Consider the following 26,415-nt stretch of genomic DNA (forward strand, 5'->3'; position numbering starts at 1 on the left):
CGGCAACTCTCACCCAAAGTGTGTTTCTCTTGTTAATGATGCGTGCACTCGAGAGATAAATAGAGAGAGAGAGAGAGAGAAAGAGAGAGAGAGAGAGAGAGTAAAAGAGAAAGAGACAGCAAAGGTTTCCATTCCACCGCGAACGTGCGCAGATCAAACAGTTCGCTTTCAAAAAACAAAAAACAACCCTAACCCTACTTATTGCAGATCCACTCATGTCACCGTGATCGTACTTCGGTTTTGTTTGTTTGTTGCGGTTGTATGTGTTTTTTTTTGTTCTTGCTCCCCTTAGCCGAGCTCCACACAGGTTCGGAGCATCGCTTCGGTTCAGTTTCGCTCGTGTTTTCGTTGCTGTTTTACCTTCTTTAACCGTCCAACCGTGGTGGATGATTCTTTGGTGCGAAAGTAACAAAAATAACAGGGAAGGGAAAAAAAAGGGCGAAGAATTCATAACGGGCGTGACGCGATGTCTCGCGGCACTTTGCTCGATCTAGTGGCGGGTGCGATGGTTGTCGCTTCCGATTGAATTGTTGAATGTTCGATCGAGCTGCTCAGTAGAAGAATGTTAAACAGTTCGCGTTTAGCGTGTGTTCCCGGTACGGTTGGATAGCAACCGGTTGAGAAAAGAATCCACGATCAGTGTGTACTTCGTCTAGCGTTGACAGATAGCGAGGTGGATCGTCAGTAGACAACAATCAATAACGCACCAGCAGGGTGGAAAGCGTTCAATTTTTCCTGCTCAGTGATCTTCCTGCATCAGCAGCAGTGTTTGGCATTCGCGTCACACGTGTGAAGCTCCACTCGCGGCCATGTCGCGCTATTCAAGGTGAGTTGTTATAGTTCACACGCACGGGGAGTTATTTATAGCAACCGTAGGGTTGCAGAACGTTTCCTTCTGGCCCGATTGGATCCCGTCCGTTGCGGATTGAAGTGTTTGATTGTTGGTTGGTGAGTGTTTGTTGAGGAGTGAGTGGAATGTTTGAGGAAAGTCCAAGCTGTCTGGCCAAAGCGAATGATCTTTACTTTTGCGAATATTATTAGAATTCTTGTTGGGGAGTGAAGATATTCCAAGAAGATATTCTAACCACTCCGAATGAAGTTCGACACGGTTGACTGACAACTCTCACCCTCCTCCATGAGGTAGATGAATGATGACTTCATAGTGTCGTCGAATATCCCATCAGTGTCAAGTGTCCTATTCAGCACTTCCCTTGGCTGCTTTGAGCGTCCATACGACCCACCATTTTAAAGCCCTAATGACGATGAAGTTTGTGTGAAAAATCGCCCAACACAAAGGTGCCAATGATGGTTGTACGGCAACAGCAGCTTATTGCACACTGGTCTGACATTTCAATCAGGGGGTTAGCGTTAACATTGAAACCTCCTTCTTCACAAAACTCCACCAATGTTTTCACTGCTGAAAGAAACCATCGTCAGGGAGGGGTGGTTCGGTGGTCGTTTACAAATTTCCCAACTAATACCCACCTAATCTGCACTGGAACAGGTCCCGAAATCAGCTCAGCAACAAAACCAATCAAACCGAAATGGGAAACCCCCCGAAAAAGCTTCAATTCGCAACATGTGTTGATCAATGCGACAGATCCCAGGCCTCCAAATTGTCTAAATCCCTGGGCAAGCATTTAATTCTAAACCTCGCCCCCCTCCCTTGATGTTATTGTGCGTCGAAAGGCATTAACGAATTGCAATCGAACCGATTATCACCTGCAAACTGCTTGCCGTCTCTCCGGCAAGTCCGATAGTTTCCAATTTTGACAACAAATTTTGCGAACTCCACCCCCAGTTGTACTTCACTGCTAATCGAATGTATTAAAAACGTACCGCAAACCACCATTTTGCAGTATCCACAGTCCGTACGCGTGAGCAGATAATTATTTCAGTTTATATCTGTCCTTTTGCTCGCTAAATGAAGAATGTTTCTTACCGAGTGCGGAAATGTTAATCGATTGTGTTGGTTCTGAGAGTGATGCACCTGGTGAAACAATGATTATTGTGGTGGAATTCTTTCGCACCATTTTTTTTTTCAACCATGCCCAATGAAAAACAAAATGGTGCGAAAGAGCCAGGGGGAGAGAGAGCGAGATGGAATACCCTCTGTAGGAGTGCGTACCGATTATGACCCACTTTGTGGGGCGATGCAGTGATGGAAAATCTCTCAGCATCGACTTTTCGCACCCGAGCACCGCCAGCCGTGGCCGTGTGTTTATTTATAACCACTAAGTATCCCCATCCACACCGACACACACTTACGGCTAGATAAACATATTCATAAACACCCGCCGCGGTAAGTGATCATCATGCGATGGGTGGTGTGTGCGGGTGCGTAAGATGTACGCACAGTTTCGGTATGTTGAAACCGACGCGCGAGGTTTACGCTTGAAATTTTATTGCTTTATCGAGGGTCTTTTTTTTTTGGTTTGCTTTTCGTTATTGTGTTGTGTGTACATGAACTCGTCATCTTTCCAATGCAAGCACTAGGGCGTAAGATGGTGGAAATAAAAATAAGCACATTGAAAAGAATCAAATAAATAAGTGATAGAGTTAATGGGGCGACCGGGTTGATGCATTGTGACAGTGGATAATTATTTACTTCTGCATCGAAAGGCAATGGAGGTGCCTGGTGGTTTATTAGTAGCGGCGTTGTTTTATTTTCACAAGAAAGACTGTGCGTGTGTGGCTTCCGGTACACATAAATGAACCAATAAATCAACAAAGATAAAAAAAACTGTAACCGTAAAAGTATTCATCCAAAAAGAAAAACAAACAATATTATTAAAATAATTAAAAAATGTGATGGAGGCGCCAGGTGGTTTAGTAGTACTAGCGATGTCATTGCATTGTGCACATTGTGTGTTGGAATAACCACAGTGCTTTTAGTTGGCGAAAATAGGAGAAATTAGCAAGAAACTTTTTAATGCACTTGTTTAAACTTAATATTCCCAAAAACAATAAAAAAATTAATAAAAACCTCCACTAAGATGATGGAGACGCCTGGTTGTTTAGTAGTAATAGTGATATCAAGTGCCCTGGGCGTAGGACTTGCAGAACTTGCAAAAAAAGGTAAAAAAAGGGTTTGGTCTGCTGCTTTTTTCTGCAGGTAAAAAAGAATGAAACTAAAAAAAATAATATTAAGAAAACATATCAAAAAATAATAAAAATACTTATGCACATGGGAATGGAGGCGCCTGGTCGTTTGGTGGTGGCAGTAAGAGTATTCACTATAAAGTTTTGAATTTTCACTTGTTGCAGTTTTTTGCATTAGAGTGAAAGTGTGGCTAATTACTGAGCAAGAATAACATATCATGATCCGGTAAAATTGAAACAAGGAAAAGTAGAAATATCAACCCAATACCTCGTGTGTATTGCAGCAGAGGAAAACCAAAACAAAAACATCCTCCCAAGTTGATATTAATTGAAGCATTCGGAACATTATCCACTGCGAATGCCATGCCTGATATCGCCGCTTCGTGCTAACAATGCTAAATCTGTTTACACTGCGCCTTTAATCACCCGTCCAATAGCGCACTTCGACACGTCGCGTGTACACTAAGATGTGTGGACACGCACACTCACACCGTATCGTGCTGCGTGACGACGGTCGCAACCAAGCGGGCGAACAAACTCCCGAACCAGCGTGTGTTTGCCTACACCTGGCCACACTTTTCCCCTTGTGTTTGCTTTGTGCTGTCCGTGTGAGTGTGTTTTTTTTCAAGAATCACCGTTTTCCGTGTGCTACCGAGCATGAACGATCCCACTAGTGTGGCGATGAGTGGGTGTGTGTGTGTGTGTGTGTGTGACGACCTTTGACAGGAGCGGCCGGGCGCAATGCGTAAAGTCGGAAGGGGAGGATGGAAAACAAAATAAAATGCTCGCGGCTTCAAGCCATTAATATGGAAAACGTGCCTGCAGCAGCGGTTGTTAGATTGAATCTGGTTCTAAGTGTATCTGTGCGTGTATGTGTGTGAGCACGAAAAGTTCATCTCCAAATCAAAAATGCACTCTTTTCCACGACTGCGGTGGGATGAATTGAAATCGCCAATGGGCGGGCGGAAGAAAGATGAAGTGCCTCGTGGCCAAATGGGGGTTTCAAGGAAATCTTAGCAATTATATTGAAGGAATCTCGGCAGACATTGGAACGCTCACGCAAGCGTCCCGGCAGGACTTGCTGGAAAGTCCAGCCGCACTTGTCTGCCTGATTGATATTTGCTTGTTTACTTATTTACTCATTTTCTTTCCATCTTTCTATTGCCGTCTTTTCTCTTTCCCTCTGCTTTTTCTTTACCATCCCCGCATGACGAACTCGTGGTGACTTCCCTCCAGGGACGACCCACGTTCAATTTTCTTCAGCGGCAGCTCGACACCCCTCCGGAGCTACGCCGGTTCGGATCTGTTCAAGCGCACCACAACCACTCCGGCGACTCCGACACAATCAACCAGCCCCACTCCATCCACATCCTCGGCCGGTCCGCCCGCGTCCACCCCTGCGGCAGACCCCGCCAAACCGGAGCCGGTCGTTCGCATCATCCCGATCCTTTACCCGGCCCAGCCGGCCCGTCTCATCGGTGGTACAAGCAGCTACGGTAACACCAACCGACCCAACCCCACCGATGGGCCGGACGGGGAGAGCGCACCAGTGAAGGGCAGCGAGGTTAGCGCTACCCCGCCACCAACACCCCCCACCTCGGTGGCGCCCGTCACCACCGGGATACTTAAATCACCGCTCGGTACACCGCCCGCCGCCGGTACCGGCACACCGTCGCGCGTGTCCTTCTCGGCCCGACCGGCCACGACCACCAAACCGACGATGGCCGGCCCGAGCGGCACCAACCCGTCCAACGTCACGCCGGGCGGCACCGGCAACGGGGTCCACGGCCGTACGACGCTCCCGCTGGCGAAGGCGTCGCGCTCGACAGAACCGCCACTACCGCCACCGATCGGAGGTGGCGAGGCCACACCGAATGTGCCACACCATCCCGAACCGGGGCCCGGTACTGGGGCGTCCGCCTGTCGCATGCAGCTCGCCCTGTACGGTTGGCGCAAGAAGTGTCTGTATGCGCTCATCTTCATCCTGACGGTCATGATCATCGTGAACCTCGCGCTTACCCTTTGGATCATGAAGGTGATGGAGTTCTCCTCGGTGAGTGGTTCCTTCCGATGTAGACGAGGGAGTGTGCACAAACTTCCATTCATTATAATACCCAAAATTGATTGTGCTCGAGCAGTAAGCTAAAGCGCCTAAATGTACGCTATGGAAACTTTTATTGTTTATCTTTTTAAACTTTATGTACAACACAAAGCTAACAATTTAGTAAAAAAAATCGCCTTATAAAGAAACAAACAAATCACTACTACATTGTAGCGCGCATTGCATAACCACAGGCGTTTTATTTCACGAATGCGCCTAAAGTTATGCAATTGCGATGCAAGATTAGCTTTATAAGAGCCAATTTGTGGGCACTAACTGCAAGTAGCTTCGATCAGATTATTTTTGTTGCTGAATTTGTTGGGGTTTTGTTGGAAAAAAAATCCACAACCGAATGAACAGGGAAGATAACAACACCCAGCCCAGTCTATCGCATCATCTCCTAAACCACTTTTAGCCGGCGTTCGGAATAGTTTCGCCGTGTTCGATGCGCACCGCTCGGAACGCTGGTCCAATTTCATCCATCCGTTCAATTTATCTCAACCTAAAAGATTCACACCCGTACTCCGAGTTCCGAGTTTCCGAGTCTGACTTCCGTCCCTTTGCCAAACTCCTTGCAGAAGGGAAAGCAAAAAAACACCCGAAACAAACAACGCCCGTGCTCGCAAAAGGGGTCTGGGCCGCATTCGTACAGAAAACCCATCCCCTTTCGTGGGCTTCCCTTCCCCTTTTGGCAACTCAAACGTGTCAGCCACCGTACACAAACAACTTGCCGCAAAATGATAGGTTAAATTGAAACTTTCACTTCCATTTTGGGTCACACGGCCGATGAAGTGTCCATCAAGCAGTGTCGACCTTTTGGATCGGTTTGGCTTTTTTTTTTTTGTTTGCTTTCTTTGCACTTGACTTCCCCCCTAACCTAAACGTGCCCCGGACACACACAAAGATGTTGGAAAATGGCAGGCGAGTGTAAAGATCATGACACGTGTTTATTTATTTATTTCTCTTTCTGACGCCCCTTTTGTGTTGCTGCCTCGGTGGGAATCTTTTCCAATTTTTGATTTGTTTTCCGAACTCCTTCGGGGCTGGGGGAGCAGTAGAAGAGGAGGAAGTTTGATTTCTCACGATTGGGGTTGGAGTTTGGCTTATGCCTGGTGTTTAGGTTCGGTCCGCACCCTACATTGGCCTCCTTGCCGGTCGCGTTACACAACGAACGGATGGGAGCGACCAACGATTCGGTTGATGGCAGGTGATGGTCTGTTTATTTAGCTGATTAAGTTGTTTTCGGTCGGCTGCAGGATCCCTCTGCCGGTTGGACTTCGAGTCCCGACATCCAGCACCGAAGTCAAAAATTGAAACACGTCAGTAGCCGTCAGTTTGTGGCCGCTTCTCGGCGGTAACTTTTGCACGTGAGGTTAAGAAAGTAACGTTCCCTTTTGCTTCTCCTCAACGCGATATAATGAAGCAACACGGATAACATCTAATCATTGGTTTGTTTTGTTTTTGTTTGCTGTTGTTTGATTTATTTCCGGTGGTGTAGAACGGTATGGGCCAGCTGAAGATAGTGCCGGGCGGTATTCAACTCACCGGACAGGCGCTGGTACTCAACACGCTTCGTGCATCGTCAATCCGATCGAAACACGGACAGCCCATCTCCGTCGGTGAGTAACGCACCGCCGTGGGGCGGATGTTGGACCACCCTTCTCTGTCACGGTCCCTGCTTTGTGTTTTCCACAGAGTCGTCGCGCAATCTGAGCGTAAACACACGGAACGCGTACGGTGCGGTCGAGAACCAGCTGTTTCTCGGTCACGACCGGCTGGAGGTGCTCGCCAATCACTTTCGCATTACGGACACGCACGGCACGAACCTGTTCGCGGTCGATCGGGACGAGGTGATCGTCGGTGCTGGTTCGCTCCGGGTGGAAGGTGAAGGTGGTGTTGCGTTTCGCGACTCCATCCAAACACCACTCGTCCGCGCTGACGCCGGTAAGGACTTGAAGTGAGTACTCCGGACGAAATAAATAAAAAAAAACTCTTGTCAGAGAAGCATTTCCATTCATTTTGCTTTTCTTTTTGTGTGTGTGTGTGTGGTAAACAGATTAGAGTCACCGACTCGATCGCTCGAAGCACGGGCGACCCAGGAAATATTCATCCAGTCACGTGCGGGAGGTATCGAGACAACCTGTCTCAACGATCTGAAGCTGCACTCGGTCGCTGGCAGTGTAAGTATTTAATAGAAGCCGCTTGGGAGGAAGAATAATTGATTTTGCAAACATTTAGGCGTTTCGCATTTAATTCAGCCACTACCATAAGGTCTTTAAGTGGAACAATGAGATTAATGATACATTTTGTGTGAAGGCTAGTAACCACAGCACATGTAGTCCTAGAGATATACTACTAAAGCTGATCGTGCTCGGGTAGATTAGAAAATGTCATCAAATTCTTAGTTATCATCAGTTAAAAATGTCATCAAATTCTTCTAAATTCTGTCATGTATGTCTCGAATACTACTTGTTCTGGGTTTTTTTACTCCAATAAATAATCAACGACGTTTAACTGACAAAAATAATTAAAAGATGCTCATGTCTGCTCGAGACTATTCTGCTTGGCTACTACTAGTGCCCATCATTACTATGAAACCTCATTAGATTTTGAATAGACTAGCGGTGATATTCCTGGTATCAATTAATCATTCAATATTTGTTTGAAAAACTTCGAAAAACTCCGAGTTTAGATGTTTAACGACCTAGTGTAATTGACCACAATAATGTATTTTTCTAGCGAAAGCGCCTAAAGTTATGCAATTCGAATTTCAAATAAGTCGCCAAATTGATAATTTGGTACACCTATAGAAGTATACCCAAATATCTTATGGCTTTGCGTTCTCATATCGATATTGCTTTAGGTTAAAATGTACTTATGATATCTTTTAAAACCCATCTCCAAACCCTGTATACTCTCTGCACCACTGTAGATTCGGCTAGACTCCAGCGCCATCTATATGCCAAACCTGAAAACGGTGCAAACGGTGGGTGGTGCTGGTGCTGGTGGCAGTAGCCTCCTATCTGCGGCAACTCGGGCGGACACCGCGGGTAAGATCTATCAGCTGTGCGCCTGCTCGAGCGGTAAGCTGTTCCTGGCGGCGCCCAACAGCGTCTGCACCGCGGACGACAGCGCCATCTGTAGGTAATACTAGTCGCCACTTTGCTAGAAACCTCCGCGGCCAGTTCCTTCCCAGTGCGTCGACGTTCGGTGTGGAGGTGTGTGTGGTGCATTGCAGTAGCAACAGTTGGTAGTAGATAGTGAGCAGGTAATAGCAGCAGCGTAATGAGAGGGGGAACTTGGGAGGATAGACAGACAGGCAGGCTTACAGACAGGGTACAGCGGTACACGCAGGACCTAACCTTCCCAACCATTCCCGTCCCCGAGATGCCTTAACACACGAATGATGCCGACACTGAACAGTTGTTAAAGGTTCTCCGACACAGTAGATGGCGCACGTATCGCGTCCTGCATGAGCTTACACTGGCACTCGTTGGTGGGAATTTTGGAGAGACGATGCGCTGGCTGGCGATTTGGGCTACAACAATCAGCAGGTTCCCCGTACTGGACGTCACTCTAACTTTCGCTCCAGGTAACACACGAGCCTTACCCTTTGCTCACGCGATCCCGTCCCCATTTCCCCTTAGTCTTTTGCTCTGCTCTGCCGCGTGAACACAGCACACAGCAACTCAAAATTAAAAGAAAATTAAAACGTGTTATACTCTAGCAACCAATAATGCATACACTTAGAGGAACGACTATATATATATATATACACATACCTTAGCAATGACAGATAAGCGTTATATAGAGCTAGGACCTTCCGGTGCGGTTGGTACAAACGATATCAATCATACTGTATTAGTGTGTTTCAAATTCCGGTGCAACGAGGCAAAAAACAAAACAAAATGAAAGGCGCGTTTTAAGACGCTTCGAAACAAAACAGAAGAGAAGAGAGGAAAACAACAGTACAGCGATGCAGCATGCGATGAAAAATAAAGCAACCATTTCCCCGCGCGATGTTAGATAAAATGAAATTTAAACTATTATACATCACAATAATATCCCCGATAAAACCCAAGAAGAAAAAAGAAACAACACTCACACCATCCCTCTGCGTTGGAGGAGGCTCCATTCCCGCTGTATTCGCCATTTTTCTTTGCTGCTCGTACAATATAAGATACATATCAATAACGTAGCGTGTGGCGCAAACAAGAGCAACATCACACGAATGTTACGTACACAATACGCATGGTGACGTTGTAATACACACACAGACACAGCAAGTGACAAATGTTACCGAGATGGAATGGTTCTGACGGTATTGAGTGTGCGATTGAAAATGGGTGACAAATATACACTCACACACAAGCAAAAGTAAAACAAAACAATGAATGAAGCGTAGAATACCAAGAAGAATGAAATAAAAAAGCTGCAACAGTGAAACTCCTAACCGAGTACGAAACTGCTGAGAGTAAGTTTGAAAGAACCCAACTTGATATGATTAGGGCCGCCCCTAATTATTGCATTGCATCCTATCAAACCCGTGAGAGCGATCGCTAGTGTAAGGAAGGTCGATGAAACGGAAAGCATCCTTCATCATCTCGCTCAAACTCTCCGTCGACTGGTACGAAATTCCATGCAAAACAGCTGTTTTCAGATTCCCGATACCAGGAGAGCATGCACGGAAGAGGTAGCACCTTGTACAGCAATTTTGCTCGACAACCGCCGAAAGGTATGCAATGATTAAACACTAACTTTCCCGTTGGTGGAGCAAAATTTCTTCGAAAACTACCAGTTTCCGAATTTAAAGTACCAGGAGAGCATGCAAGGAAGAGGTAGCTCCTGGTACTGCGCCGTAAGGTATGCAATGTTTTTACACTAACTTTCCATACAAACCAGCTGTTTTCTGATTTCCGATACCAGGAGAGCATGTTTATCAAGAGGTGACACCTCTTCGGTTGATGTTCTCCTGGTACTGTACATTCGGAAACAGGTAGTTTTCGAAGAAATTTTTTCTCGACCAACGGGAAAATTAGTGTCCTGGTCCTGGTGCAATTTCGTTTATACTTTAAAGTCACAAAGCCGATATTCTTCTCTGCATTTAATTTATCACATAGAAAAAAATGTTTTATATAACCAAAGAAGGTATTTTTGATCAATTTTCTACCTTGTAAATTAATTGTTTTTTTGCTATAATTTAACTTTGTTTTAAAATTTTCAAAAATCGCACAATAGGCACAAATTTATTTGGGCCCCCAACACGGCGAGGCCTTAGGCGACCGCCTACTCCGCCTACCGTTTGATCCGCCGCTGACCGAGATTACAACAATGTAGTTTGAACAGTATTCTACACGCTGATATGATGAAGTGTTTGTACAGTTTGGGATGGGTGGACATAAGCTGAACCTACAATCCAGCTTCGAATAAGTAATAATCAAGAAATACAGAAATGGTATTCCAAGAACCATGAAGTATCAAATATCGAACGGAAAAGAAAGTTCTAGTGATTGCAATATGATTTTATTCATATTCTATGACAATGCTAGCTATTTCGTAGTACACTGACGGTACACTGACGGCGAGGACCTAGGCGACCGCCTACTCCCCCTACCGTTTGATCCGCCGCTATCTTTGGCGGAACACTCTCAAACATATTGATTTATCTGACAACTATCTTGCAATTCGATTTTCTATGCTTCGACATTTTGACATTTGCAATGTTCCACTGTTTGCGTTTAATATCAAGCGTTGAGTACTCGACGACTCGGCTGCAGATGGGTTGTTAAAGTTGATCCGCACACTAAACGTCAAAGCTTCGTTTGCCACAAAAAAACGGCAAAATTAAAACGACAGATGACAGATGGGACGTCCACTGGCAACTAGCTACATTGAGCTGAAATGCTCTTGCCCTACGTACCTGCTCATTATGAAATGAAATGCCGAAAGGCTAGTGCCAGCCGTAAAGCTACAATGAGGAAGAAAAACAAGTATCATATCTATAACCATCCAAGGCATGAAGCTGAAATGCCATCACTATCGCTCCCGCAGCATCAGCCCACTCCCGCTTAGCCCTTTCAAGCAGGAAACATTCTTACAAATGGTTGCAACTTCAACCTTCCACATCCCAATCCCAACAGTACATCGGTATCCGATTTCACTCGGTTACTGTTCTATTCTCTCTCTCTCTCTCTTTTTCTTTATCCCACTCACCCGCACGCGCACCATTTTCTTTCTTTCGCCAAGCAGTGTAAGGAACAGGAAAAGAAGCTCGGGCTGGGAAAATGATGAGCATATCGGAAACCCATCACGATTGTGCTTGTGGATTCCGGAACTCACCTTCCATCGTTTCAACCTCAACTCTCCCCTTCCCATTTACACACACACACACACACACCCACCTGTCTCGCAGTGTAGGACGGTGGGAAATGATGCACACGCTAACCGCAAACGACAGCCGACCGCTCTTCGGCTTTTGAGGCCAACATTCTACCGTTCCTCGCCATCGCAGCCCTCACTGGCGGGCATCCGAGTGAGAAATGGTACATGTCGCACAAGGGCAATCATTTTCCGCCTCGGCGGTGGGTAGGATGGGGCGTTTTGTTGTTTGGCCCTGTTTGTCTCGCAAGTCGGCAAACGCTTCAAAACACGCTCGCAGGTGAGGTTAGCCTGGTAAGCTGGCGTGGCGATGAAAACAAAAAAAAACATCCCAACCATTCGTCCTTTCTTCCTGCATGTTCCACTGGCGACAAACAAAACAAAAAAGATCCACCATTGCGAAATGTCCACTCGGTGAAATGGATTTAAACTACGGTAGTTGTGGTTTGTTTTTTTTCCTTCTTTACTCATATTTTTATCAATTTTTGCTTTTGCTGTTTTTTTTTCTTTGGTTTCCACGCTGTACGTTTATAAAAAAGAAATATTATTTGGTGAGCGGATGGGTGAGGTGGTCGGAATTAGAAGTCGTGCGAGGGAAGGGAAAAAGGGAGCTTCAGCGAGTGGGGGATGTATAGAATCAATGGAGATCATGGGCACGCGATGGTCGGTACAGCAAGGTTTCATTTCACCTTCAACTGCTGGAAGCGCAAGATGAAAACACGAGCAGCACCGTTTGGTGCCGTGACCAGGATACACGTGAAAAAGATCGTCTTTTCCAAAAGAATTTCGACGCCATCAGGCCTCACCGATGGTGGTGGTTGTGATTTGTTGATGGGGTAAAATGGGAAAAGGGATAGGGGGGGACACTTGACGGACGGTGGTGGCGAGGATGGCAAAGTACTCGTAGTGTAGATGATTGGCGGAGAGATGACATGTCTTCCTTTTATACCGTTCCAAGCGAAAAAGCCAAAAAGACAAAAAGACCTGGCACTCGATGGGAGTGATCGGATTTGAGGGCGGAGACAGGTGTTTTGGGTGGTTGGGTTTGAGGTTTTGTGGACGTTAGACAAAAGGCGCAACTGAAGCTGCTCGCTTGGCAAGGGTTTTGGGTTGCACCATGGCAGGCAGATGGAAACGGGACCCCTAAAATGTGTTTCAACCAGAAACGTAATATGCTTCCAGTCAATGTCAGACGGCAGGCGTGTTTCCGGTGTGGCAGCGTACGTTGCTATGGGTGGTCTACCGTCTCCATCCCACTGGCATCCGTTCCGCAGCAAAACAGCAACAGCCAGCAAAAAAGGCATACATTGTGACAGGTGCTCGACGGTCGAGAGTAAGAGAGAAAAGGATTAAATTTTAAGCGAGGGCGCCACAAAACGGCTGCCAAACGGTTCCGGCATGGTTTGTACCACCACCAGAAGGATGCACTTCCCCCACATTCGATACCCCATTTAAGGAAAGGGTGGGAAAATGAGGAAAATGGGCTGGAGGAAAAAAAAGGACGTAGCATGGAAGAGAGGGACAGTTATGATGCATCCGGTATGCGAGTAAAAGAAACCCAAGCAAGCTTGCTGTTGATTCAATGCACGAACACACCCAGTCTGGGTGGAAGAAAAAAAAACATCCTGTGAGATGCAGGGCGGCAAACAGGTGCAATCGGCCCAGCTGGAAGCTTAATTTTATATGATTCAAAATACTCTTCTTTCCTCCCTTATATTTCACCCCCTCGGTGATGGTGATGGTGTCGTCATCAAACGCCACAAGGGTCGGCTGCCTTCCTTTTTTTCGTACGGTTCACAATTATCCTTCCCAACCAGTGATATTCACTGGCCAATGAGGAACAAAACAAACAAAAAATAAAACAACTTCTTCATCCAAAAATGTCTGCAAACTATTCTCTCTCGCTTCTCTCCTATCTCACCGCACCTATTCTATTTGGTCTAACGCACATCGGCTTAGGTTTGCATCCTTGATTTCAACACAGCTTCTACGTTGAACAGTTAGCCGAGAGCACACCGAACCTTATCAAATACTTAAAAAGATCGAAACAAGGTGTTTTATTACAATGCTTCCAGAGTTAAGAATGGAAGGAAAATTTAAAAAACCGCCTAAAAGTATGCAACTCACGCAACAAAATTTCAAATTTTGCCTAGTATTGCTACAAGCAGTAAAAATGTTTGTCAGCTGGGTCTATCGCCTTTTCACACAATCTTCCCTACTCATGGCTGCTTTACACCCTACCCTTCCCTTCGTTCACCCACCCACCTACCACACACGAACCAGCTGTCTTTCCGTACATGAATTATCCATGCAAACGCTGATGTGCGATCGCATTTGGCTAATCCAATGGTCTTTCTAAGGTAATTGAGCGTACGAAAATTCGACGATTTGACGATGATGACGTACCAAGCGCCGGTCGCCCATCGTACGGATTGCCGTTCCTTGCCGTTTCCGCTTACTACAGTGGGTTGTGTGAGTTTGTTGATGCTTTAATAGCTTACAAGATTAGATTTTCAAACCCGGAATTTAGTGTGCATCAACAGTGTGGTGGTTTTTTCTTCTCTCAACAATCAGAAAAATGTATTTTATTTTTGAAAAAATTTAAGCCCCTAAATGTATGCAAATTTCAAAACGTTTTTTAAATGTATTTATTCATTTAAGGGATTATCGATTTTATATTTAATTAAATAATATCTTTTATTAGAATCATGTAACAACATATTAGCAACAGAGATGTGAAAAAACAGAGGAAAAACTCTGCTGCGCCTAAATGAATGCAACCGGCTGTACACATTCTCATTCTTTAGCATCAAGTGCCACACGCAAGGGATTGGCCTTGTCCGTTTAATAATCGCTTTAAATTTTACGACAAATTTACTTCCACTTCCGGTGCTCACCTTCGCATCGTGCCCACCGCTGTGAAGCTACCTGTTCCGAGATTTGAAGAAAATGAAAAAAAATAACCAAAAACGAAACTCCCATTCATGAAATCGGTGGAAAGTTTTTGAGGCGTGTAAAATTGTCTTCGCTATGTGTGAATTTTTTTTTTCGGAGTTATTTTAGGGGGCGAGGGATTGTCTGCCATCATCATCTTCCGTTCTATTCCACACACCATCGGACCGCCCGGCCTCGGGTCAATGTCTTGTAAATATGACCACAAAATTCGCGACCGGTAAAAGAAAATCGTTGGTCGCCCTGCTTCCCCAGTACTTAATGCCCTTGAGCCGCTGTTCGGTTTAAACTTTTCCCTTGTGCGAGAAAAATTGTGTCATCAGGTTTTGTGTCGGTTTTTTATTTTGCCGTTGTTTTGCTTTGCTCATTCTCATTTTGCTCTCTTTCTTCCTTTTTTTCTTTTTGCGGAAAAGGGAGAGACAATTAGCGATTTATGCCGTGGGTGGCGATGATGCACCTTTTCCACCGAATGCACACCTGGCCAGCTGGACCGTACCTCACGGGGACAAACGCAAACACACACACAAACACACATACACATAGAGATACGCTAAAGTCAACACGCGGCCGTCTCCGGGCGGTACAACAAGGCAGCGATTTTCCGGCGATTTTCCACCCGATTGATATGCAAACGCTTCACAAAACCTTCCGCCGGTGGTGGTGGTTCCTTCGCACGGGCGAAGCGTACAACGAGCCGAACTGCGAAAATGCTCGGGAATACTTCCACGGGAAAAGGACATAACCAGACTCCGGGAAAATCATCCCCCGGTTTCATTCCCTTACTCCCGCTCATCTCTGGCAGCGGTGGTGGAGTTTGTCGGAAAATCGACGCGCCGATTATTTTCGATCCACACCCGTAGCTGTGGATGTACCACCAGTCAGAGGCAGTGCTAAAGCGAGACGAAAAATGCCCAACAAGCGACGAGCAAGGACGAACTAGTATCGTGCGTTCTCTTTCCCATACAACCTGGTGCTGGTACCACACCGAAACGTTCCTCCGCCACGGAGCATATGAATATTTATGACTTTCTTGTTGCATACATCGGGTACGGTCGATCGGTTCGGACAGCCTCCAGGAGCGCTATATCACAGGCAGCCGAAACCGGGCAGGGTTCGCTTCCTACTGCTGCACTTTGCGTGCCACCCCCCCCCCCCCCCCCCCCCCGCCCGCCAACCCCTACTGCTGCCATCCCTTGCATGTTGCCGTTGAATTTTCCGACGCGCCGTACGTCGACTGCGATGGGAAACTATGCAAACGGTGCGTACATGTGTGCAACCGAGCGTGTGTGTGTGTGTGTGTATAACCCCTCCGTGTTGGTGTGCAAGATACTTCCCACGGACCGAGGCGAACCAGTACCAAGGACGCACTGAACCGATCCGAACTCGATTGACTCGTTTGAAATCTGATTTTCTGTTTTATTTAACCTTTCGATTTTCCACTCCATCCGTCCCCCGGTTACCATATTTCCCCACCCCCCCTCTCCCACCCCTATCACCCCGCGCACTAGCCGATATTATTGTGTATTGGTGAGGGGATGGTGCCGAAACCGAAATCGGGCCCGGTGGATGTAGTTTCCGGTTTGATTTATCACGCTTCATCGTGGTGATTTAAGTGACCTCAACGGGCTGTGTTCTATGTTTTTCCCCTTTTCCATTTCCCAATTGTTTCCTCTAGTCACACACACATACACACTAAATAGAGGGTGCGAATAGAGAATGCAATACGGTGCTGTGTGTTTATGTGCCTATGTATGTGTGTGCGTGTAGTGTAGCGGAACGCATAATGTATTTGTCCGTAAATCGAAATAATGTTTATGCGTTAACGGTTCCTGCACGCACCGAGCCGTACAGTTTTCCACCATCCAGCATCAACACCGACCGATGCGCACACCCCGGATGCTCCTTTATCTTTTTCTTCCGTTGCAGTCGTGTGAGTGGTGTGGCGTGGGTGTGTGTGTGTGTGTGTGTTTACCTTTCAACCTCATTGCCTTGTTAATGATGCTGTTTTCACACGCTCGGCAATAGGAAACAGTGGACCTTATACTAATATAAGGTTGATAAGGTTATAAGGTGTAGAAATGGGGAAGATGCCCCCATGCTCAAATAAACCTGAACCGTCACTCACCATCACACAGTCAAGCACACGCACACGGGCACATGGGCACAAAACCCGTATTAATGTTGTGACGTCTGTTCGATTGAATAATGCATGAGGCTGTTAATTTTAGAGCGCACTGTCATATTGTTTTTGAGGTGGCGCCCTCTGGTGGCGATACTCCGATTGATCCTTTCCTGACACGGCGAAGCGAGGGGGCACAATAGAAAGCAGGAGAGATAGGAGCGGGTGACTGAGAGCGCGAAACAAATGGGGTACGGTTAGTGGCCGGCGGGACATAGGGGGTGAGTGAGAGGGTTTTACGGGAGAAGGGGGTGTAGGCAGATTTTGATTGAGAACTTTACTATCGAATCACGCGTTGACACATACCCCCCCCCCGTCCCCCTCTCTCACCCTTCCCGGCTGCCCGTCATTCTCCGTGCATCTTGATTTGCCTTTGAAAGATGGCCGCCTCGAACAGTTGTGATGTTGTCATTAGAATCGTTATGGTAGAAAAGTACCCCTACCCTTCCTCCCCTCACCCCCTTCCCCTCTCTCTCTCTCTCTCTTTATCTCTCTCTCTCTTTCGTTCGAGTCAATTAAACCAAATAATCTTTCCGCATAAGAAACCTTTCCTTGCACTACAAACTCCCCCTCTCCCCCTCCTCCCCTCACCTGTTTGACCCTCATCAAATCAATATGTTTCACCAATCGGCACAATTGAAAATTGAATTTTACCACCCCCCCCTCCCCTTCTCCATTCCCACCCCCTCCACCACATTGAAAAGCAACTGAACAGCACCCCACCCCCTGTTGACACTGCAACACCCCTGCACTGAAGTTTGCTTTAGATCGCTGCGCGCTACATTAAGATGTTGGTGCCGTGACCAGGATCATACCGCTTTATTGTGATATTGCTCATTTTCTCAGCTATAAGTGAGGGTTTTTTAATTTGATTTTATTTTTATATATCTACGTATTATTCCGATAATTGTGTTCGATCCCTTTACTACTCTCTCTTTTCCGTTTCATTTGAAATTGTGTATTTACACGTTTCTTTCCTAACAATACCCATTTTCCCTTCCCTTAATGTTGTTTTGCGTCAAAACTTTTCCCAATAAAAACCATCTAATCGAGCATCGGCAAAATATTTGAAGCATAAAATAAGTACCTTTTTTCTTGCCATTCCATTGACAAAACCTAAACCTTAAATAGTATGAACGGTCCGAAAAACCCGCGAACAAATAGCTCTGTTTCGTGGTCTCATTTGTATTTATTTTTTTCGTGTTGTTGTGTTTGTTTGCTTGTTATTTAATGCCTGCTTGCCTCTGCCGGAGAAAATGGTGATAAAATCGGAAACCCAGCGAGCCCGGCGCAACCCCCGCTCGCTCTGCCCTTTTCGCACGGATCGATCATTGCGGTTGTGATTGTGGCGTGATGAGCGCCGCTGTGTTTGACAATGCAAAAGCAGTACGTAACGTCAGGGATGGGTGATGGATGGGGGGAGGTGGGGGATGCTTGTTTTTGGCGTAGGGTGTAGTTCTACATGTGCAACAATAACAGAGAACCGACGACACTATAAACCCCGGGCCCATGGGTTTCGTTTTTTTCCTACGTTGCCCGAATGTTGCTCGCTGTTGCGAGCTGGTAGCTGCCGCTGTTCGCACGGCAGCCCATGTGTGTTTATGTGACGAGTGATGTGGTGGTTGATGGTGTCATGATGCGAATCGGCAACCGCCGAAAAACCGACATGGGAAGGACGGCAGGATGAATCAAACAACCATAAACATGCCCGCTTCCGTTGAGTGCACGCAAAGGAAAACAACTACTCGGGAAGGGGTTAAAGGAGTGAGCGTGATGGTGGGAAGAGGGGAAGAGAGGGGGGAAGCGGTGATCCACATCGACTATACGGTGGGATATGAGGGGAGAAGGGGGGGGGGGTGGGAAGAAGGGCATCCGTACGGAACATCCCTGATTTGCTCGTGCGGTGGTGTTTAACGTTTGAACAATAAACAAAATATTTCCCCGACAATAATCATTGAAATTAATTCAGCAGCACGATTTCTCATGCAATCCACACACACACACATACACACACAAAGCTGCCAGCATCCCGCTTTTCACCTCACCGGTAACAATGGAGCCGGGCGAGCTCTTTGGGAGTGTTTTGTTGTCGGAAGGCTTTTACTTACCACCGTTTTTCCCTTTGACAACAATGCCCCGCCGTGTAGCGTTGACCGATTTGCAACTGTGTGTGTGTGTGTGTGTGTGTATTTCCTACCCCTTCTCCCTGCCTCTACAAAACACGAGGGAAGCTGTTTTTCCCACACCTCATTCCAGCAGGATTTTTTCACCCCCACGACGCAACTTTAAAGGAAAAATGGTGGAATGAATCAGAAAGACAAACGAGAAATGGGCGAAATGGGGATACTTTATCTTTAATTCGCGCTAATAAAGGACGCAGTAGTCGAGTGTCGCGTGGCTAGACGTTGTTTACAGCGTAGTGAACGGACTTTAAGCAGTTTAGAAGATGAAATGTGGAACGATTCATCAACCGTTTACCACATTTGCATACATTTAGGCGCATCATCATATACATTTAAATTAATCATTTCGTTTGGTGATTTCGATTTAGGTGTGCTGAAAGCAGACAGGATACAATGCCGGAAACATAATACTCCTTTTCGTGCTTGTTTTAAATTTTCTATGTGATGGGAAAATGGGAAAAAGTGAGCATAATTCAAAAAACATTATACCGACGTGTTGATATCAATCGATACATAACTGCGTGAATGTACTCTCGGGAGAAGTTCGAATAACAGCGTTATCCCTATTAGGCTAAAACCATATAAGATAGAGCATAATTTCATAGTATTTGCCAACTTGACCAGCAACACGATAAGGAGGATGCAACATCTTTTACAGCAGCGATGCAACATTTTTAACAAAACTTGTCACTCGGTTTGGCAGTTGCAGATATTGTCAAGTTGTTGTCATTAAACGATTGACTTTGTTTTATTGTTTTATTTACTTTAATATTAAAGAATTTGTTTTCCTTAAACTAATCTCGAAATGAAACAAAAACCACCTTTATAACACAAACACCAATTAAAAGCTATATTGAGTCAGGCAAATTGCATAACTTTAGGCGCCGTTATATTATCGAGACAGGGTTTTATGAAACTTCAGTTAGATGCCGTACAAAGCAACTGTGTTTTATACATTTAAGAGTAAATAAATATGCCATTTATGCCAACGAGCATAAATGGCATGAGCCAACTGTGCTGTAATGGAGAGTGCGGTAGTTGCACGTGATCAAGACATTTTTGAGCGTTCGTTTTAAGAGGTTCACTAAAAAAAATAACGGATTTATATAAGAAGATTATTGAGGTTTTCGAGTAGGGTCACCAAGGAATAGGATGTATGTGCTTTGCCAATATTGTTAACGCGCTTTCACATGCCAGAAGGGAAGAAATAAATGTTGTGCGTGTGTGTACTGCTTTTTCTTCGATGAAATGTTATCCCTTTTTATATTGAGCAACTCCCCTTTCCCCTTCCTCCCTTCCTCCCGTCCCATACCCATCAGTATGACAAGGGGCGGACGGAGAGGTTCCCCATGCTCGTCTTAAACGCTTCCATCAGACCGCTCCGGGATGAACAAAACTTTTCATCTTTATTGTTTCGAATGTATCTGCTACACTGCATTTCGCCAGGTGAAGTTCCGCACCGCCCCGCGCACGGTGGGTCGCGTGTGCAGCGGAACAGTGGAAAAGCACACGGTCGCCGTAATGAATTTAGAAAATTTCACATCCCGGTCCCTTTCATCTCGGCGCGCGCTCGCGTCATCATCATCTGCATCCGCACCGGGGTGGGTCGCGTGTGGATTTCCGATACACCGATCAGAAGGAAAATAGTTGAAAGCGGGTGCTTCGTGCCGGTACGCGTGTATGTTTTCCCTTCCACTTTGTTGTTGTTGCTGCTTTTTTTTATTATTATTTCTACTTCTTGTTGTATTGAACCTTTCGATGGGACGCTTTCACTGACCTCGCACCGAGCGTAAAAGGGATAGGGTGCGAAAGGTACGAGAGTGAAGCGAAAAAAAAATTCTGTGTTTCAAGTTTCGGTTTCGGTGCCGGGTTCGAGTGGAATGCAAACACAATCTTCTGGGTTCTGCGATTTTCAATAACGGTTACGTAAATCATGTTTTCGGCCTGCTTTCTTCAGTTTCAATCAAACGGAATAGGGGACAGGGAAAGGAAGCAACTGGGCAACGTAGGGCTCGGGCGCACTCGGCCCCGGCAAAGGGAAGCTGTAAAACTAAGGACGTTACAACAAAAAACTGAGCAGAAAATCAGTCAAGTAAAGGTAACTTTCCCAACCCGGTCGGGAATGTGCCTTTATTCGATTCGTTTTTGGGTTTTAGTTTTTTAACCTTTAGCGCATCGCGCGGGTGGACTCGGTGCGGTCGTTTACAAGCATGAAAACAAAAATTCGAAAAATACTTAGCTGGAAAACCAAAATCGACAAATTCTTACAACCATCATGCTGAACCGTGCCACCTGCGTGGTTTAATGTTTTTTTTTGTTTCCGACGGACCTTCGGCTAGTGAAGCTGATCGAAACAATTTAAAATAGGTTCGATGACAAAAGCGGTCCATGCAGGAAGTCAATGGCGCGTTTTAGGGAAATTTTAATTCCACCAGGAACGGCCGAACGATCCCTTCGTGGTTCGGTGGTAATTGATTGGTTCTTGCACCGACCACAAGATGGCGAAAGCAAAAGACCATTATTAAGGGAGATAAACAATGGTAATAGGGGAGGGAATTTTGGAGGAAAGCACTTTAAAAATGACTTCTAAATTCCAGCTCAAAACGAAGCTCTCCTAGTATCGGAAATCTGAAAACAGCTGGTTTGTGTGGAAAGTTAGTGTTTAAACATTGCATACCTTTCGGCGGTTTTCGACCAAAATTGCTGTACCAGGTGTTACCTCTTCCGTGCATGCTCTCCTGGTGCTATAGATTCGGAAATCCTGGTGCAATTTCGTTTATTCTTTAAAGTCACAAAGTCAATATTCTTCTCTGCATTTAATTTATCACATGGAAACAAATGTTTTATATAGCAATTGTTGCAAATTCGGATTTTATAAGTAGATTTTTAACAGCCTCGTTATAATTAGAGACGTTCAAAATTTATTACTCTTCTTTATCGATTGCAACAGGAATAGGGCGCGATTCTCGCAATGCAGCCCTTTTTATTGCCTTGCTGGTGGCGCCCTCTCCCGTCATTTGGTTGTGTCAAAAAACTTTGACAGCTATGGAAGATATTTTAGATCAATTGTTTACGTTCTTCATAAATTTTTTTGCTATAAATGAACTCTGCTGTAAAATTTCGAAAAACACAAATTTTTTGGAGCCCCCAACACGGCGAGGCCCTAGGTAATCGCCTACTCCGCCTACCGTTTGATCCCCCGCTGGCTTCAGTACTTCAGTAAATGAAGATCGGTCTTCAAATGTGATCTCTTCAAGATTAGAACCTTACAAATGTCAAACAGAGCTTCATCCAATTAACTGTCCTGAACTCGTCACAAGAATATCATTAGACTGTCATCATTCCAAATAATTCAGGTATGATCCATTTTGACCAAGTTCTGGTACACCTTCGCACTCATGAGCTGACGCAAACGCAACAATGTCGATGCGGAAAGGTTTCACCAAACCGAGGTTAATACGGCAACACAGATGCTCCAGATTCCTGCCAGATACACCCGGACGGAGGGTGACGGCACGGAATGTCTCCGGACAAACGGGGTAATTTTCCAAGCCTCATGAACCGCAAACGACTCCAGTCGTGTTGTCGCGCTGCGCTCTCGCTCTGCCTTCCGGGGGTTTTGGCAGAACAGCAGCAACAGAAGCCATCCTCCCGACCGGCGTAACGGATGCGCTTTTTTTCTCAACTCGCTTCGCTGACATTACGGCAACAGACACCACGACCCATACATTATACGCACCGATGAGTGAGCAGGTTAGAGGTGTATATATGCCGAAGGTCCAAAAGGAGGATGCAGAAGAACAACAACAAAAAAGGGCACATATATTCTGCAGTGAGTTCACTGAAATGTGGCCTTTTGTTTTCAGCGCGTATGCATGCCGTGTGACGCCGCACACACGAGGCGTCGGGCTAATGGTGGAGTGATCCCGTCACTAAAAGCGAGGACACTAAGCCGCCCGAGGGCCTAATTAAAAACTCGCCTATTCTGCTGGCTCAGGCTGGTTGCCTACCTTTAGGATAAAGCCCGCCCACCCTGCATCAAAACCATGATCCAATTTGCAGTTCCGCTCCGGATGCGCTTCGTCTTGGTGCGCTCGTGTCCGTTAATGCCGCGCGGTGCGGTTCCGGTGGATATCTGCATCTGTGGGATAAAAATGGCAAACAGCGCTGCAACAACAACGAAAAGCAGAAGAAATAGATGCGCATCGGGGCGATAACGTGCCGGTTGTAAACAAAAGCGTAATGCAACGTGATGGCATGATGCGATGCGTCGAAATGCAGAACTATATCTTGCGTACTTTCAGAGTGACGCGGGTGTGATTTCTTCGCTCCACAAGAGATTTTGGGAGTTAAGCAAATAGACGGTAGTAACGATAGTATTATTATGTTTACGAGGCAATAAAGGGATGGAAGAAGCGCTTTTTATTACGCCACCGATAAAGATCTACCCCCTTTGCGAGGCTACAGGCTGACGGAGGTACCTCACCCAACAGCAGACACTGCCAGGTCTCCGCCATTATCGAACCCACGCAACCGGGTCGCGCGTCGATGTGATGCGAATAACTCTCCGAACGTACCAATATGTGCATCTTAACGATCCGCCTGTGCGCGGCTACCGGTAGCCGGCAGTCGGTGGACAGGTGGATGTCGCAAAACTCGTACACCAGATGTACATTTAAAGTGTCATAAATGAAAATCGAGACATCTTCAGTTGCGCACGAAGGAAGGGCAACAGGAAACAGTGGGAAGGATGAATGGACGTCGTGACTATAATGCGTTTGTGCCCGTCGGTGCAGTCTGTTTATTATTCATGAACCTAAACGATACCGACAGCGCATTACTTCAAGACTTCGATTTTGCTCCATCCAGCTGACGGGAATGCCTCCGACAGGGAGGGCCCCCGGAGAGCCGCGGAGTGCGCGGTATGTTTGTGTGTCTCGACAGGTTCTACCGGGATATTCTTCCACCGAGCAAACACTAACAACACCAAAAACAACAGCCCACAATTCCCGGACTAAGTGTCTTTACAGTCGAGATCACGATATAATAGGCCTTCAGCTGACGGGCCCCAAACCGCAAAGCGCCTCAACGATTTTTCCTCTACCGATGTGTATGTGTGTGTGAAGGGGGGGAGGGGGGGACATACGGCACTGGGATAGGACGGAAAAGCAGGGAGGGGTTGAGGTTGATGGTAGGGTGAAGGTGTGGTGATGCTAGAGAACAAGCGAAATTAAACACTAAAACATCCATTTCATATACTGTAATATTTTAGGCGGAAGCCTCCATACTGCCCTTCCGACGCACAAACCTAACCCCACCCTCCCACAGCTGTCAGTTGACCTTCATGCAAGACGTACCACCGAACCAATGGCAATGGTTGTGTACCGTCCGAGCACACTCGGACGCTCGACCGGCATGGAGCCGCAGCCGCACGAGCCAAAGCTTCGGGGAAAACAATTAAATATAAGCTGCTTAAAATAAATGTCCCGAGCGGGAGCGAGGAGCAGTTTTAGAAGGACAATATAGGGACAGGCGCTTACAGAACTTCCCTGCTGTGACCAAGAAAACCGCCCCCTCCCGAAAGGTTTTGTGCGGTACCGAATGGGGATGGCAAACAGCAACCAAAAAAAAAAGGTTTTCGCAATCTCAAGACAATCTAATGTGGTGCTTAAAATGGGATAGACCCCGAAGGCGGGTGTTGTTCGGTGGAGGTCGGGTCTTTAAGGATAATAATGACACGAAATCCCCTCCCCCCTCTAGGGGAAGCCGCGGCTAGTTGGCAAAAACTAAGCAAATGGTGTATGGTTTACTGTTATTAAGCGTCCAGCCAGCACTTTAAACTATCATCCCAACTTCAACGTCCGAGCAGATGCGTCACCAGCCAAGCAGTAGATGTGACGGAGGCACCACCAGGTCCCACGGCTCTACGGCTTTACCCAATGGAAGGTTGCAACACTTTCGAATCCCGTTCCGCGTTTTAAACCCGTTTTCCACGCGTAAAGCTCGGTAGTAATCAGGAGTCGGTTTACGACACCACCCTGCTGGCTGCATCGGTCGTGATCGTGACTGCAAAAGCGCGATGTCTCATTGCTCTTAACGACTGCAACACAGAAGTGCACAGAAAACTAGTTTTGTATGCAAACGAGAGAATATTAAATGTCTATTTAAATTAGTTACAATTTGTGGAAGTAAATTATCATAAAAAGCATTAAAATCGTTTAACAATTAAAGTCTGTAATCTCTTCTCACAAGTGCGAAGATAAGGGTTTGTTTGTAATATAATTTTATTAGAACGGTTGCATACCTCGAGGAGCAGCGTAGCGTATATCTTCCGTGTACGCCTAGATGTATGCAATTCATGATTTTTTGTTAAATTCGACAGGTTGCGCGATTTTCTTAGCCAGCATGGACGGAACAACATTTTATATGTTGGAGAACTTCGGTAGACATTTTCTCATAACATTTACATATTTATGCATTTGTATCCGTTTCAGGGTGAATCTGATTTCGATTCATGAATCTGAATCAGTTTTTTAATTGCAGGAATGAGTTTGAATTTCAATTTCAAAGATTCATGAATCCTTGGAGATTGAAGCAACCTCAGATGATTGATGATTCTTTTGGCATAAATGAATCGTCAGAATCAAAGAATCATGAAACATTTGAGTTTAATGAATCTTCAAAGATTAACGATTCCTGATTAACGATTCATTATTCTTTTGAGATTCGTTACAAGGCAACATGAATATAGGCTTAGTTTTATGCTTTTTTAATCTGAAGTAATAATTTTATTACACTCCGTTCAAAAACCTGAAATACACCTTGTTGTTGGAAAACAACAGAAAACGATGAAGATATAGATAAAAAAGATATTCTGTAAAATTAGACGAAGTTGCTGATATGAATGACTCCTTGCTAACGATTCATACGGATGATTCTTCTTCAAGATTTATGAAGCACAACACAAACTTGAATCATTTGTGGCCTTTCACATCAAATGTACAAAATGGTACTTCACCACTATAGAAATTTTGCTTTAAATAGCGATAAGGTCTAGCTGTTTAGTAATTAAAAATGCTTTAAATGCCACCACATACCATACTATTTTATGAGTAAATCGTCAACGTTAGTGGTTTTTGATTGAAATTTAATTTTTTTCACCGGAATGAAAAAGAATCACTTCTATCCTGCGTACACTCATTTTCTTCTTTTCTAAAACTGGAATATAACATCCAGATCCATCACAAAGTTTCATTCGATGCGAACGCACACCAGCATCCATCCATCGGCAGTATTTAATTGAATATAGGAAGTTTACAGCTTGCCATTGAATCGGGATACTGTTCGTAGCGGTTGCGACTGTTTGTTTGTTTGATGGCTGTGTTTTGTGCGCAAGATTATTGTAGTGCCAAATTTCGCATTGCATACCTTTAGGCGCACCATTAAATTAAAAATTTAAACCCCTGGGTGTATGCAACCCGCACCATGCAACCAGCTTATTAGAGGTGGTCATGCTTTTT

General features: G+C 45.6%; 2 protein-coding genes across 2 annotated transcripts in view; both read left to right on the forward strand.

Moving 5' to 3' along the window:
* The window catches only part of LOC128306729 (uncharacterized), a 383,189-nt gene that overhangs the window by 311,298 nt on the left and 45,476 nt on the right, over nt 1-26,415 (forward strand). The gene's annotated exons all lie outside the window — the stretch shown is intronic.
* On the forward strand, nt 810-9,630 carry LOC128306734 (delta-sarcoglycan). Its single transcript, XM_053044331.1, has 6 exons — nt 810-826; nt 4,339-5,155; nt 6,702-6,822; nt 6,899-7,160; nt 7,260-7,383; nt 8,136-9,630. Exons 1-6 carry the CDS (start codon nt 810-812, stop codon nt 8,349-8,351), a joined length of 1,557 nt encoding a protein of 518 aa, XP_052900291.1. The 3' UTR covers nt 8,352-9,630.

Source organism: Anopheles moucheti, chromosome X, assembly GCF_943734755.1.
Source record: "Anopheles moucheti chromosome X, idAnoMoucSN_F20_07, whole genome shotgun sequence".
Taxonomy (NCBI): Eukaryota; Metazoa; Arthropoda; class Insecta; order Diptera; family Culicidae; genus Anopheles; species Anopheles moucheti.